Here is a 16764-nt window from a genome sequence, read left to right on the forward strand (position 1 = left end):
GGAGCTACAGATCAGATTTCCCAAAGAGAAATAAACTCAACTTCAGTCCTCATGGAAATGTAACTGAAATGATTCTACCTACATTGCATGTGCCATTAGTGACACTCCCAACAAGAATATTTATAAATTATAACCTTTTACAGATATCCTACAGGGGATTTGCTAAAACTCCATTCTGCTGACAGGAACATATTCATTCTCTAAATTAACATCAACACCAGAGGATTGGTCCTTTCACGCTCAAAGGATTATTGATCAGACTTGTATGAATGTCAATGTGTGAGCTCCACAGCTACAGCCATCAAGCAGTTTATGCAACGTTAGACTAATTGTCATGGGCAATGTTCTCAATTTTTAATTAGATTCTAATTGTGAATGTTAAAGCCAAACACCAACTGAACAGTTAAAAAGCTTTATATCCTGCAATTTTGTTTAGCCACTTCAGTCTAACAAACCCTGCTACAGAATATCCAGGAGACAAGTAACTTACTTGTTACAATGTAATGATTTCCTCTATCAGACAATAGGGGTGCAAAATTCACACACTTTGTACTGCTCTCTGTCTTCCAAGCTCTAAATCAAGGTCATTTACAGAAATGCTTTAACAGAAGCAGATTAATAGGCCATAATAACCACCTGATTATTTGCCTGCCTCTTGCAGTCCCAGGGATTATAGGAAGCAAAAACAAGACCGATTCAGCGGTATTTGCCTGGCATGCATTATGAAGACCTGACAGGAGATGCAGTCCACAGCAGGTATTACATTTTTTGGGAGTGCATTTATGGAGAATTCCAAAAGCGAACAAACCATTAAAGATATACTGCTATCCCTATGGCTACTGCATAGCACCATTTCTCAACCAGGGTTACTTGAACAATGAGAAATTTGAGCCTCTCAGGTCTTTAGTGACACCAATGATCTTTTTGGCTATCTGTATGTGTGACATTTTTCCCCACATACCAGTATGTTAATGTACTGGGAGATGTGGCTATAGCAATTATAGAAGGGGAACCCTGAAAAACCTTGAAAGGATGCTCTAAACCAATTCAAAATTGTTGAATGTACCAAGGTGTTCAGCAATATGCAATTTTTGGGTTTGATCATTTTAGTTAAGAACTATTCACCCTCTAGGTCAAAAGATTGGACACACACACACACGATATGAATGGTGCATACCAGAGATAATTTTCAATAAGCATACAAATGGTCTCATGTATGACTAGCTTATAGATCCTGAGATGGGTTTTCCCATATGCCTGTCTGCAATGGGGAGGTCACCACAGGTCGGTGTAGATAAGGTTTCCAGCCAGTGGAACAGTAAAATAAATAAACTGTTCTATATGGCAACTCCATCCCTGTAAATAGTTTATTGGCAGCGAACAAACGTGACCTAGTGTGTAAAGTTACCCTTCCAGTCAGTGGTGCGCCATCAACACCCCAATGCAGTTTGCTACACACTAGAAACATGAAATTTGCAACAACTTTAACATCAAAGAATAAGCCCAGCTGAAAATGACTAGATATTAAGTTATAGATTGAAAAGTTATTTCAGTAAAATGATAGTGAAGAGAGTTTCATGGCTGTAGACAAAGAATCACCTCCCCCTAATTAATAAATCTTAAAGCATACCTAAACAGGCATGTGCAGAAGGAGCCTTTTCCCACAAAGAGAAAAATGTGCTCATCTCATGCATGTGCAGTGAGATCTGCAAGTTTTTTTTTTTTTTTCCCATCCTACATCACCCGATCTCACGTCTGGATCAGGTGAGATAGGATGAAGAACCAGGAAGAGGAGAAGATGGCAGCGCCCGGAGCACTAGCTTCATGACGACATGGGACCCAGTGCAAGACATCCCTGGATTGATCGGACTGCCCTGGATTGAAGGCAAGTGTATTTTTTTTTTTGTTTAAGCACTTTTCAGTTTAGTTGCTCTTTAACTAAATTTGAGCAGAAATGCAACTTTTTATTCTCTCTTTAATAAGCACAACGCACCATTAAGGTCTGCAGCTGTTTATTTACAAGTTTACACTGAACAATGAAAGAAACACTGACGTTCAAGCCTGGTTAAGTAAAGAATAAATGTAACAATATGTATCATTTAAGTGATTACAATATTATAAACAAACTACACTGAAAAATTAATGCCTGTAAAAGTATTGGCCTTATTAAAAAATATTGATATACAAATTGATAGTGTGTGATTGGAGAGCTGAAGATGGTAAGAGATCTGCACAGAAGTCAGATTTATAAACAATCTGGATTTCAGCCCAGCAAGACCTATGAACTAAGATTAAAACCAAATTTTAAGCTTTTCTTTGCAGGGTGGTATTGTTTGTATCAGCCACTTGTAACACAAAACCTAATGTACAGGGCTGCACAATAGAATAGTGCTATATAAATAATAATACTAATACCAATACCAATAAAAGTACCCCGAATGTGAATAGTAACTAAAGTGAATTAGTGCAAGATGGTTTCACATTAATGCTGCCACCTTGCATCTCAAACAAAATGTTAACTGCATTAGTTTTATGCTGAAAAATCTACACACAATAGAGGATTTCCAGAAGCTAAAAAAGCATATATTACAATATGATTGTAACGGTTTTATTTTTAAAAATACACACCCATAAATGTAATGTTAATCAAATCTCACACAGAGCTATTATGAATTATTTGCAGACAAGCTGAAACGCATACCTTTCCATGTGCAAGTCTTTCTTGTTTCCAACCAACATTATGGGTACCCTGCAGCAAGAGTGAATCAGTAAGGAAAATCAGTAAACTACAGAGATTTTTGCAGGGTGTAAAGAAACCTGAAACATCACTTACTGGACTTTCCCCACCATGTCCAACAATTTCTCATAGATTACTTTAATCACTTCGAAACTAAAAGAAAAAAAAAAAAAAGAAAATATATTAAGATGGCCTATATACACAGAGCGTTTGAGAAAGGGGAGCTGGGAACCCTTGTGATCCATCATATTCACCCAAACCAAAATGAGGTCACCTTGCATGGTAACTTTCTTACTGTTGATGCGTTACAATAATGAAATAGTGGACCTGCTGCATGTACGCCAGTGCATAGCACTGGGGTGTCAATAACTTTACATGTAATAATCACTACAATAGGGCAATGGTGTGAATGACACCTTATTATGAGTCTGCTATCGATGCAACAAAACCAGTGAACCTGCCATATTAATATTATGTTGGCACCTGTAGTACTAGTTACTGACATGAAACAAGCATGCAGATCAAGAAAATCAAATGTCCTCATTTTGCTGTATGATGTGGTCTCTAAATAACATATTGAAGCTAGGAATCTAAGGAGAAATCAGCAATATACTTTTAAATTTCTTTAATGTCAAAATTCTGTTAACATTTGACATATTCAAGGGAAGATCCGATTTGTTAGTTATCCCAGTAATGAAAGAGGCCATGCAGTGCCTCAAACAAAGTGCCATCGACTACCTAATGAACAAAGGCAACATTGGTCAAGCCTATAGATTGTGATCCTATACTGGTTATGGGTAAATAGTTGAGATTACAAAACCCACAAGATTAAGCCTTTACCTCTGTCCAAAAATGCAATAAACACAAATAGGAATTATTTTTGACTGTGGGTCAGCATACTCATCCCTATGACAGTGGTTTGGCAGCTCTTTTTCTAGCAGCACCAACTAGTATATAGGGGGGATATAGTGACATATAGCAACATTTAATTTATGGTTAGCCTATAGTAACATTTAAGTTTGTAAAAAGCAACTTCCACACTCCTTTTCACCCTGCACAGAAATATATTAATTTTACTTTTGAGAAAATATTTATATATTATCAAACTGTATAAATAAAAGTTGTAGCACCCTGGAAGTGCAACAGTTACCCCCTGCCCTTCCATCTCCACTTTCTTGCTCTGAATGAAAACAAATGATGAAATGTATGGGTAAAAACATTTTAATTAAATGCCATCCTTGCAGGATTATCAGTTAACTTACCTTTTAATGGAAGTGACTGAATATACAAGTATATATCCATTAATGTCTATGGAGTAAGTCTGAGGGAATATTGAAAATTCATCCTGTAAATTAAGAGGAAAGAAAATTAAACTATGGAAAGGGTCTGGTGTGGGAATTTTATCATACTAAGCACCATGGATGATGTGGATACACTAGACATTAAAAAAGTATCTGCTGAACACCGCTTGCATAGTTGGTTTCATATGGGGTCTGTATCTGCAGTACACAGAAGTACTATACCCCATATTAAGTTGCCACTTTCATATAGCACCAAGTACAGAAAGGTTTTTTCATTGGTATATGACCAGTTGTAAATATAATTGGACAAAATCTGCAGTTCAGATTCAAGGTATAGGATGCATCACCTCTTGTATTTATCTGAAGCTGCATTTCCATCTGTCAGGCTTTTACACAGCAAGCAAATACCTGCCCACTCCTCTACTGCCCAGCGAGGTTCCAGCATAAAGTAAATCTAGGAGCTTCCACTGCCATAATGTGCACCCACCAACATGGGATATGCAAAATAGGGTACTTTTTTGCATATTTCCTATGGATCGGTGACAAAGTATTAAGCCATAGATCCAGCAACGTCATCTCTCATTCTCCCATGACCGGTTTTGGGGCGTGTTCAGGTATAACCCAAGCATAGGCAGCAACTAAGGACCTTGGATCCAAGAAATTCTAAGTGACTTAAAGCGGACCCACCAGAGACATTGTGTAAGTTACAGAGTTTAGTTAATTCTAAAAAATGCCAAGTACCTGTATGTGAAGGTGATGTTTTAGTTATGTAATGAAACTGAACAAAATATGCAATCAGATAATTGTGTGACAAGTTGTATAGCAATTACCTGAGTACTCATCCCAAGTCAGCCATTCAGATAGTATTAAAAGTAAAAACCAAAACACCAACCAAGCTGTAGATATTTATTGTTTAAAACCTGGGTCAGCAATGGCAGGCTATATAATCTTTCAGCACTACCAAGATCACATTGAAGCATCAGCTTAGCTTATAAATTGAAATTATCAGCACCAATGTAAATTCTGTGCAGATCTGGCCAATTTAACAAAACTAATGCAGCCATGCCAAGGTTTTAAACCAAACATAAAATGCAATCAGAACAATTAAAAATGTAGTGGTCATGGATAGTTCAAACTTTAACTCCTCCCCCTCCCCAATCCTAACATTTTATAGTGAATACGTATCTATTGCAATAGTGCTTGGACTATATGTTAAGAAACGGCAGACCCCAATTAAATGTGACCTTGAAATATAGAACATGTAGCACTCACTTGTCCAGCAGTATCAACTAGCTGAAGGTGGTAATCCTGTCCATTTACAGATAACAGCTTTGTAAATGCTGGGGGAAAAAAAAAAAAATTTGTTTTAAGACATTTGCGCTGCATGACTACCTATAAAAATATCAGGATTTAAGGAATAGAACATTCAAGAACCAAATGTACACATGACTATGTACACTTATCAGGTTACAGCCCAACATCCTGTGAGAAACTGATAATGTGGAGGGAAAACAATGCAGACCAAACAGATGGACCTCTAACAACAACCCGTGAAAATAACATTGTGCTTGGGAAAAACGAATTTATTTTAATTAGCATAAATAGACTTCTGAGGTGTGGAAGAGGATTTGAAGCAGAATTGGGGAATTTTACATGCAAGGTGACAGTGAGCCTATCACAGACATCCAAACAAGCAGAGACCAGCTTGCCCACTACATAACTATGAAGGGTACTGAATTTGACAAGATAAGCTACACCCATGAAAATACAAGGCCATGGTCAAATGCAGGCTAGATTACAGCTAAACATTTATTCACAAAGTGGTAAAGTGTGCACAGGCCTGGTGATTATTTTAGCACACCATGGCCCCTTGGCTGCTGTTATCTTATGGCTAAGATGTAGCTAGAGAAGGTTAACTTATCAGACCTGGAGGGCCCCAGGCAGGCTGTTACTGATGTGTACACACGTTAGATTTTTGTCGCTGGAAAGGTTTTTTTATGATACTTTCCAACGACAAAAGACTGAAAGGTGCATTAACGAGTGCTGTACATACAGCATTCTTCTGCTCTATAGTGAGGGGGAAAAAAGACCGAGCAGAACACTGCTGTGCTCTCACCCCTTCACTTGCATTGCCCTCATTAGTTTTTTGTGGATCCTCCGGGAGATATCCATAACCGATGTCGGATGGGCCAGATTCTCTCCCAATACTAATTCAGAGGCGTTATTCTGACGTGTATGTAGCCTTACGAAGTACACTTATCAGTGGAGTAGTTATAGTTACTAACACTTTATAAATACTTACTGTTTTCTATAGTTGGGTCATAAGAATCCACAAACTGTCCTTCAACAAACTGAATCGTTAGTGAGGATTTACCTGAAAGGCAAAATAAAAGAGTCAGAATTCTGGTAAAGAACCCATATGATAATCACATATCAGTCACCATTTGACTTATACAGAAAAAATAAAGGCAATAAACGTTACTGTAGAGGAGATTATATTCCAGACCAGATTATATTCCAGACCTGTACATATGCAGAATATGACACTGGCTGAAAGGTTAACAGAGAGGCTGCAGTGTTAATGATCTGAATGCTCTAGTGGTGTTAAGGTTAGGTCATGAAATGGAACAGACTGGGAGCTTTGACAAACACTGTTTAACATAAATAATACACAAGCATATAAAATATGTAATTAATTATAAAAGAATTGGTATTTTATTGCTCACACACTTTTGAGATCCTGACAAAGAGCGATTGTTGAGAACCCCAAACTGTTGCCTTCAACCTAATAAATGGTACTTAGACTTTTTTGGTCAACCACCCCTTTTATTAAAATGGATTGTTTTTTGGTTTATACTGATGGTATACCAGATATGGGATGGCACCCAGGCTGCTGGAGAATCTGATGTCGATTCACCTTAGTGTATCTCCACCACTCATTAAAACACATGCTGAGCCACATTATCCCAACAAAAACATTATTACACCAGTCCACCTCCTATTGCTCCATGGTGCAGTTCTGATGCTCCTATAGGCTCCAGGTAGCTTACAAGAAGTCCTAAGACCTGCTTTGATAGCATGGGGACCCAAAAAAAGCGACAAACTTATCTTTGTACAACTGTCCCTTAAATCTTCACAGTGCAGCTCCATGACTACAATACCATTCCTTCAGAAAACTGGCCTCGGCATTCACGTACATTATAAAGCCATAGTCATCATTCCTATAGGAAGCCATACCCACGGTAGGTCAAGACTTCCTCAATAATTGGGATTGTTTAGGAGCCCAATTACATCTATACTTTTTCCGGGTCACTAACCTAATATGAAATAAGGCTGACAGCCCTGGACCACGCTTTTCAATAACTAGTCAGCTACGGCCGCTCACAACTTCAAATATAGCTTTGTTTAAAAGTGTCTGGTCAGCATTTACAAACGTTTTCCCACCACATCTCCCGTTTTATGAGCCATGAGCAGTAATTCTGCAAGAAGATAAACATGTCGGTGCTCCATGTGCTGTTCAGCGACCCGATCACATCATGAGATTCTGAAGCACCTGTGTGTACCCTTAGGAAGCAATATTTTATTAGTTTGTTATGACAGCTGCAATGATACATACATACATTGCTGAGTAACCAGTCAAGACATTTGTTCAAGGCTTAGGATGCTTTATTTTGAAGAGCATTTCCGACACTGGATAATGGAATGGGTAGCATAGTAGTTTTTAGAAAAAATGTCCAAGGCTAGTTCACCGGGGTTTGCTCCAACAGTCCCATTGGAAAAGCATTGTGGTAAATAGTTCAATGCAGACTGAATACAAAAAATACAATTTGCCTTGAACCTAGAGACACTCTCACTTAAGGGCAAAGTTACCGGGTCTGCACACAACCAACAAGCCCCCCACCCCCCCCCGGTATCTACACATTGCAAGCCATCCAACCAGACCAATACTGCAATACCAACGATACCAAAAGCTGAAGCTTTTTCTACAAGCAGATTCATTACTTAGAAACATTACAGCCGACTTGTTGTTTGGGGACAATGCAAGTTTCCTCAGCTCAATTTGTTTTCACCTGTGCCAAGGAGAATATGGTTCTATGGTGCCAAACACCTTTTGGGCACAAAAGCAGCTGGATGCTGAAAGGAGAACAAGTCCCAACTGTTTCAGGGAGCGTGCAACATGGACGAGGGGTATAAAACACTGATGGGTGTTGGGTGTGTGGGTTATCGCAGCCACTGGCACCAAGGAAGGAGGTCTGGCGGCAACCAAGATCATTAATGTGGGATTTTCGTAGCATGCCCAGCTTGACACAATGCAACCGATCATGTATAACCTGAAAATGTCAGGGGGCTTCTTACCTCTGAAAACACACAATATACAGGACGTGCATTTCCTTTGTGTGCAGCTACACACAGTTATCAGATCAGAGTTGATGTGACATAAATGGAGGAATTTTGCAGGCACAGACTAAGGCTAAAAAACAGATTTAGGTAAACGAAGCTTCATTTTTTTTTTTTTTTTTAACTTTACTACATTAGATTGATGTAGATTGAAAACCAAAGACTGTATCAGCTTTGTTGCTGATGAAGAAAGAACTCAAAATATAAACTTGTACAAAGCGTGCATTGTGGTCCAGAGGATTCTAATTTGTTAGAAGTGTCCAGGATGGAACTATTGACATGGGAAATGTCAGCATTGTAAATTTACAAATGTAGAAAATACCCGTGACCAGCCCAGTGACTACTGTGTCGCAGTGATGTTTCTAGACTGGAATCAGCAGGGTGACCTGAAATGTCATCGCCTGCCTTTTATGTTAATTTCACATTGAAATAATGCTTCCTGAAGTTTCATGAGCTGTTCCAACAACTCTGTCATTGTTTTCATACCAAAGGAGTAAAACATGATTTCCTACTGGCCTCAGTATTCCATTACGAATGTAACCAAAGAGAACAATACAGACAAACTACAGAAAGTGATATCGATAATCCCTGCAACATGCTGATGGAAATGGCTGCCTACTACAGCGTAACAAACTACAGGCAGATCTGTAATCCCAGACAAAGGGATTGTATATGTGCATGCAGAAAAAAGGCCACAAGTTTATCCTACATGATAATATACATATTGTGATAAAAGGCCACAAATTGTAAAAAAACTCAATTGGTTTAAAATGGTTTACCTTGTGCAGGCTGAACATTCCAGATTTGTGGACCCCACTAAAAGCCATCAAGAAATAATGATTCTTTTAACGTGGCTAAACTGCCCATAGACCATTTAAGATATGAAACCATGAAGAACTACTTATATTCACTTGTACCAGCAACAGTGTTCAACCCAGGAACTTCAGTAATACCCAAAAACAGCTAGGTGGGTACTGAAGAGTGCCGGGTGGTACGCCCAGCTAAAAAAGCCTGGGGAGAATACTACAGCAAGTATAGTGCCATAAAAAAATTTAAATAAAAAACACAAGGCATAGGCGGGCCATGATTGACTTTCTTCCTAATCCACCACAACATTTGGTCATATTGGGGTTCTATTAGGAAACCCATTTATTATAAATAGGCTGCAAACCCCTATAGATTACACACCACGGGGCAATTATATTATTATTAAACAGTGTTTATAAAGTGCCAACATATTACACAGCGCTGTACATTAAACAGTGATGACTTTGTTCTGTTGCATTACCCCATACAACCTAGAATTCATTAGTGACTTAGTGACCGCTATTCACCCATCCTGAGGCAACAAAACTTCAAATCATCGTTCACTAAAAAAGAACTAGTATTCAAAGTTTTGTTCTTTCCAGACATGATACCATGTAACGTTACCATTCATCCTTTATTTCTTCTATGCTAACCTCCAAAGAAAATCGCTATTTAGAGTCTTCAAAAACACTCCAACACAAGAAAAAAAAATTAACAAGAAGTTAAGAGTCACGTCACATCATTGCTGCCAAGTAGCATAGCACAACACTTAGCTGGTAAAATAGTATAGTATACACAGCCCAAAGTATTTACTTCACTCCACAACAAACCATAATATGTGCATTGCAGCAAACTGCATTGTGGTGCTGATGGAGCACAACTGACTGGAAGGGTAACTTTACACACTAGGCTACATTTTCTCACAGCTAATAAACCAATAAAAGGGACCAAAATGTAGACACAAGGAAATGTATATAGCATGCTGCGTGTCTGCGGTGAACACTGTCATGTACTGTTCCACTGGCCGGAAATATTATCTACAGCATTCTGTGGTGACCTCCCCACTGTAGGCAGGCTGATGGGAAAACTCATCTCAGGATCTATATCCCGGTCATACATGGGAACATTTGTATGCCTATCATGGAAAATGATCTCATGGATGTGAATGGTGCATACCAATGTGTGTTTCTATTTTACAAGGGAGCAAACTATTGAAATGGAGATCATTGAAATGATCTTGATGGGCTATAGCCTCACTGAGGGGCAAATAGCTGTACATATGGAGGAGCTGCTGCTGCTCATCCCATAGGTGGCGCTGCTGCTCATCCCCGTCATTCCTAAAGAACAACTAATGACAACATGTTTCACTCAATCTACAAGAGCCTTTCAACATTACCATGGAAGATCCCTTGAAATAAAGGTCTTTGTAAAACCCCTTCTATACTTAGTATATCCTCAGCTCACAGAATATTATTATGGTGGTCAGGGGGAAGAAAGTCACCCAAAAAGATAGTCGGGGTCTTTTAAACTGACCAGAGGGGCAGAACTTGCTCAAGGAACCCCTAGCAATCCAGGGAGGAAAAGCCGGTTCCTCCAAACTTGTCATGCATACAGAATATTATGAATTCAAAGCCTGGAAGCACAAGTAGCACTGTACGGAAGCCCTGAAAGTAAGATTTATTGCCGAGTATAAGTAGTGAATACAAGTGCTAGCCAGATGTTTTTGTAAATTCCAGGAGAACTTGGTCTGCTGTTGGTATTTTAGCATTCCAAAGATTGTGGTAAAAGGTTAATCTATGTAATGGCAATTCTGGAAGATTGGCCCTAAAGGACCCAACGGGTCAGATGAGAGAACCGTACGTAAGACCTTGGAGCAGAATGACAACATTTTCCAGTTATGGAGGAAAGATTGCTAGGAGTTACACAAGACCTGAGGATATTAGGCACCAGGCCAACATTATTAATATTATTACACAGTACTTATATAGCAACATCATATTACGCACAATCACAATACCGGAACTACCATCCACCTACAATTTCGTCCCATCCAGCTCAAAGCAATGTCTGGGTTGAACAGAGCTCAAGCAGCCCATGCTCAGGTGGTCTAAGCCAGCAGCACTCTGAAGGCCGCTGCTTCTTTACATACAATGGGAGATCATGCTTAGAAATAAGATATTCAAAATCTTAGGGGAAATTCATCAAAAAACACCAAAAACTACAAATTAATTTTTTTGATGTGCAAAATGTTCATTACAATAGTATTTAAAGGCATTGATGAACTAAACATTCAAAAAGCAGTAATATACAAAGCCCTCCTAACACTCTTATATCTTCACACTGAATGTTCCGAGCACCGGTGATGCTGATCATTACATTAGACTTTTCTAGAGCTGCCCCAACTCTCTGGAATGGTCTTCCTCGTCTTATTTGGCTTGCTTCTACTTTCTGCTCATCTAAAAGAACCCTTAAAACCCATTTTGTTCAAACTTGCCTACCCATCCTCTTCTGTCCCTTAAACTCTCAATACTTCCCACCACTACATATCTCCCCTCCTAGATTGTTAGCTCTTTGGGGCAGGGTCCTCTCCTCCTCCTGTGTCACTGTCTGTCATTTGCAATCCCTATTTAATGTACAGCGCTATATAAATCCTGTAAACAATAATTATAACCAACCCCGTAGGGTTTTGTTAGGCACCTCTACCCCTCCGCAGCAGACCCGAGTGGTCTCATCTCTCAGCCGCTGGATTTGATTTCATCCCTGGCTTAAGGTGCATCACCAAACACAAGGCAGATACTTAGCAGGACACAGCTTGGCTTTCTCATTCTACAAAGCCGGCACCCTGCACACAAATTATGCCCAGAGACTTGAGCCTGGACCATGCCACATCCGAGATCAGGGAAGTAAGAACCTATAAAGCCATTTTTAAAACTTATAAGGAACTTAATAAAAACACCCCTAAAGACCTTGAATACTCATTTCTACATATCCAACACATAAATAAAACCAAGGCTTAAGATTCTACAAATATGGGAGATTGTGGTCCCCTAATGAGCATAATGGTTTGATCCACCTGCCCCAACATCACACCTATAGTCTATAGTAAGTTAGGTGGTAACTGAACCAAACCAATTCATGCTGGGGGGGAAGCCAATGCCTTCCAGTGTGCCTCCTATTAAGCATGTATACAGTGAAAGGCTTTGAGAACACACCCCAGCATATTATTCTCCACATGGATGCCATGCTTGTAAGAAAATAAATATCACTGATCCCTACACATAGTTCATCATCATGAAGGCCAATATTGCTAGCTCGGAGCGCCTCATTACTGACACATGGAAGCAGAGGATGCGTTCTCCTCACACTGCCGCGGCATGCCAAAATGGCTGCCACCACCCAAGGTGGGCAACAGGTCCAGTTTACAGCAAGGAGGTGAGCTATTGCCATACTCACCCACGGATCTATATCCGAGGATAGCGATCTTCCGCGACTTGGGCTGCGGCATCCTTGGCGCCTCCACTTTTGTTTTTTAGTTCAGAGCCGATGGCGCCGCATCCACCGTCAGAAAAAAAGGAAAAGCAGAGCGGGCAGGCGCCGAACACTCGCTAAACTTCACCAGCACAGAACCGGCCCGCACTCCCACCTATGGCCTGGTTCGATCCTGAGCGTCAGTGAACGTAAGGCGTCAGCTCGAGTTTATAGCCCGCCTTCTCTCCTCTTCAGCACGGATTTGTTTTTATTTATCTGCCCGCCCTCCTGGCTGTCTGAAGCCTGGAAATACTCGCTGCGTCATCCTCACACTCGCACAGCGGCGGGGAGTATAGTCATTGGCTGGTTCTTGTGGCAGGGGGAGGGGCGAGCTGTCAACTCGCGTTTTTCATTGGTCGTAGGCGGTGCTTTTCTGGCAGCTGCCTCAGCTCCGCAGAAGATAGGAGGATGTGGATGTCTCGCAGGGTGATGTTGTGTAAAACATAGAGGGAAACGTAGATATCAGAAATGTACTAAATTTGTCCTCAGTGTTTGTGCGGCGGCGGCCATGTTTCTGGAGACTAAATATATTAGACACTTGATATTGGCGTCACAAAAATGTTGGCGTTGAGGAGACAAAAAGTGAATTGTCTGACGTTCTCTGGTGTTTAGCATTGTCTGTTACTGAAGGTTACCATTGTGTGTAGTAACATGCTGGGAAAAGTAAAGCAGAGAAGTCTTTATAGGGAGTTCCTCTTCTCATAGGACCTAAGAATAAAGCAGACATATTTCTGCCTGTGACTTATTCTCAATATGGGTTAAAACCTGAATTGACTTTTACAAAATAACCTCTGCGGAGAGACCACTGCTTCCACACCAAGAGAATCCAAATGTAGACATGCTAGCAGGCGATAGATTTATCTACTGAGGATATGGCTGCGTTACAAAGCAAACTGTAAAACACTGCACAATTTGATGCTCCTGGACTGTATTTAGCCAATGGGATCAATCAGACTTTAGAATATCTTACTGTAACATTTTTAAAAATGTAAAGAAAAATCTGAATATTACAAAACAACATAATTAGGCTTCACTAGCTGAAGTGGTCTGCAGAAGATTATTATACATTTCCCAGCAGACTTATATACAGCTCCCAGGGGCCCAGTCACTTCCTGTAATGCTTGTTGCAGTGCATTACATTATAGGGCCCATATGAATGCATAGAATACATTGGATTTTCTGGAGACATAAAAATCATGTCATTTAATATCCGGCCCCTGCAGAGATAAAAGACACAAATACTGCAGCACTGTAATCATATATCATTAGTGCGCAGATTGAAGTGCTGGGTCCGTCTGGCTCAGAGCTCCTGGCGTTGTCCATGCAGCATGTGTACAGGAGGTGTCTGGTGACCCCATGTGTACAAATGTCTTGGATTGAGATCCACATGTGCATTTGTAGATCCCGACATGCACCACATTTCCAGGTCCTGTCACTTTCACCTGTGCAACTTCTCCAAAATTTCCTTTACCTGTCCGCAGAGAACACCAAACTCCTTGTACACGCTCCTATCATCTCTCGTCTGGACTACTGTAACCTCCTCCTCTCTTGTATTCCACTAACCCGACTCTCTCCTCTACAATCTATTATGAATGCTGCAGCCAGACTCATCCATCCTTCCCTCCGCTCCTCTTCCGCTACATCTCTTTGTAGTTCTCTCCATTGGCTTCCATTTCACCTGAGAATCAAATACAAGCTCCTGTGCTTTGCCTTCAAATCCCTCCACAGTTCTTGTCTCACTTACATTTCTGACATGGTAAAAAAATACTCCCCCTGCCGCTCTCTCTGCTCCTCCAATGATCTACTAGTGACTTCCTCACTCATAACCTCATCACACGCACAGCCCCAAGACTTTCCTAGAGCTGCCCCAGCTCTCTGGAATGGTCTTCCTCGTCCTGTTCGGCTTGCTCCTACTTTCTGCTCATTTAAAAGAGCGCTCAAAACCCATTTTTTTCAAACTTGCCTACGCGTCTTCTTTTGTTTCCTAAAACTCTCACTACTTCCCACCACTCCATATTTCTCCAGGTTCCCCTATGATAGTCAATCTTCTCCATTCTTTGGGAGCTTTAGTAAATTACGTCCACAGTGTAAATCAAACAGGTTGGCTTCACAGTTTTCTTAGTGGATTCTCTTGTTCCCACAGCTCAAACCAATCCCCCATAGTACCAGAATGTGACTTATCAACAACTTGAAACTGAAAAGGAGCCAATCAGTTCTGTGTATTCACAAGAAGCACACTGATAGGAATGAGAGCAAAGTGATGAGTTCATTACTAAGCTTCTTCCTTTTAGGCTTTCTCTATCTTTTTAGCATGGGAGGAACCTAAAATAGGTTATATTTTCAGGTACCCCTGCTATTATTATATCCACAGGTCACAGTATATTACCCTGGCAGTCAGTAGGAAGAATGCCTCCTACATTAGTGTCACTTTGATCTGAGAGATTCATCATTGATCTAATAATCCCTAAATATCTCTGTAGGAACCCTGGGGCTATCGAATCATGGTTGAGAAACAATGATAGACCACACCCGCTGTAGAGGATGGGACTGTGGTTGAACCTGCAGCAGATCGCTGCTGTTACGAAAGTTATTGGCCCTGATTTATTAAAGCTCTCCAGGGCTGGAGAGGATACACTTTCATCAGTAAATCTGGGTGATTAAGTAAACTGGAATGAATGTGGTCCAGGATTCAAAACATTTGCTAACAAATAGCAAATAACTTTTAGGAAATCCATTCCAGGTTTGCTGGATCACCCAGCTTCACTGATGAACCTTTACAGGTACATTGCTCACCTAAATATAGCAGATGATTTGGGTTGGGAGCCTGGGCAGCTTGAGCAGATCTTTGTTTTCAGCTTTAACTATTACAATTATATTTTCAAACAAATGGATTGTTGGATTCTACAATAAATAAATATCCAATAATATTTAATCTCTTTCACAACAATAACAAACTGTGTAACTCATCTTGTAATAGGAAATATTTCTATAGGGAAGGGCTACACGCTCATTGTTCCTGGATTTCCTCTTCTCTGGATAAGAGAATTTACCTTGTCAGAAAACAAAGTGAGCAAGTTCTTTATATTTCCAGTGTTAAAGAGAAGAAAGTAAACATATATCAGATATTTACAAGTGTCAGAACTCTGTGCCCGGATGTTGCTGCTGCTAAGGAAAAATTTGTTGATCTTGATCCAAGGTGTAAACTGATTGCCATACATGGAGTCGGAAAGGAATTTTGTTTCTCTTAAATATTATTGGCTGGATTATTTCTGGGAAATTTATTCTTAAAGGAAAGCTGTCCATAAATTGTCGTAGAGTTGGTTATAACCTTGCAAAATTGACAATGAAAGGAAACCAATACTAGACAATACTAGAATACGAGAGAAATTGTAGCGACATTGCCAAACTTCCTGTGAAAATATTTAGCTGCCGGTCTGTTTCTGACTTCAATACTTTGTAACCCCCACCTCCTAGATTGTAAGCTCTTCTGGGCCGGGTCCTCTCCTCCTCCCGTGTCACTGTCTGTATCTGTCTGTCATTTGAAACCCCTATTTAATGTACAGCGCTGTGTAATATGTTGGTGCTATATAAATCCTGTTTATTATTATTAATAACAATAATAATAATAACAACAACAACAAGGTAGTTAGAATGCAAATCAGGAATACCACTGCATAGTGACAAATCCTAAACTGCCTATTTGTTCTATGTCAGTGATTTTTAAAGTATTAAACTTAGTGGATCAGCAGTAGAATATTATTATTTATAAGAAGGTCAGAAGTGGGAGCTTCCATACTTGCCCAATATGGTTTTTCTCTAGAACAAAATATATTTTCCCAATTTAAAGTCTACCCAAACTCGAGATCAGACACCATGCTGCAGTTGCTCAGCTCAGCAGAGGGGACTTTATTGTGGTCTGTGGAGAATTCTCAGAGTGGCCAGTTCAAATAGACATGGAGTTTCAGAGCACTTCTGTCAGCTCTATGCATTGGT

The 16764-nt window shown here is 40.0% G+C and overlaps 1 protein-coding gene across 1 annotated transcript; it reads right to left on the reverse strand.

The window, feature by feature from the left end:
* Nucleotides 1–2598: 2598 nt before the first annotated feature.
* RHEB (Ras homolog, mTORC1 binding) lies at nucleotides 2599–13028 on the reverse strand. The gene is made up of 6 exons (XM_072412581.1): nucleotides 12697–13028; nucleotides 6341–6412; nucleotides 5311–5378; nucleotides 4000–4082; nucleotides 2834–2890; nucleotides 2599–2749 (listed from the first exon to the last, which is right to left on the reverse strand). Exons 1-6 carry the CDS (start codon nucleotides 12746–12748, stop codon nucleotides 2674–2676), a joined length of 408 nt encoding a protein of 135 aa, XP_072268682.1. The 5' UTR covers nucleotides 12749–13028; the 3' UTR covers nucleotides 2599–2673.
* Between the last annotated feature and the right edge of the window lie 3736 nt (nucleotides 13029–16764).

The sequence above is a fragment of the Pyxicephalus adspersus genome, chromosome 5 (assembly GCF_032062135.1).
Source record: "Pyxicephalus adspersus chromosome 5, UCB_Pads_2.0, whole genome shotgun sequence".
Classification (NCBI taxonomy): Eukaryota; Metazoa; Chordata; class Amphibia; order Anura; family Pyxicephalidae; genus Pyxicephalus; species Pyxicephalus adspersus.

Excerpts from the sequence above, each read along its gene's own strand:
- RHEB (XM_072412581.1), bottom strand. The coding sequence starts at position 12,748 with ATGCCGCAGCCCAAGTCGCGGAAGATCGCTATCCTCGGATATAGATCC. Across the intron at positions 2,891-3,999 it reads TCAGTCACTTCCATTAAAAG|TTTCGAAGTGATTAAAGTAA; the intron begins GTAAGTTAACTG and ends TTTTTCTTTTAG. Across the intron at positions 2,750-2,833 it reads GACATGGTGGGGAAAGTCCA|GGTACCCATAATGTTGGTTG; the intron begins GTAAGTGATGTT and ends CTCTTGCTGCAG.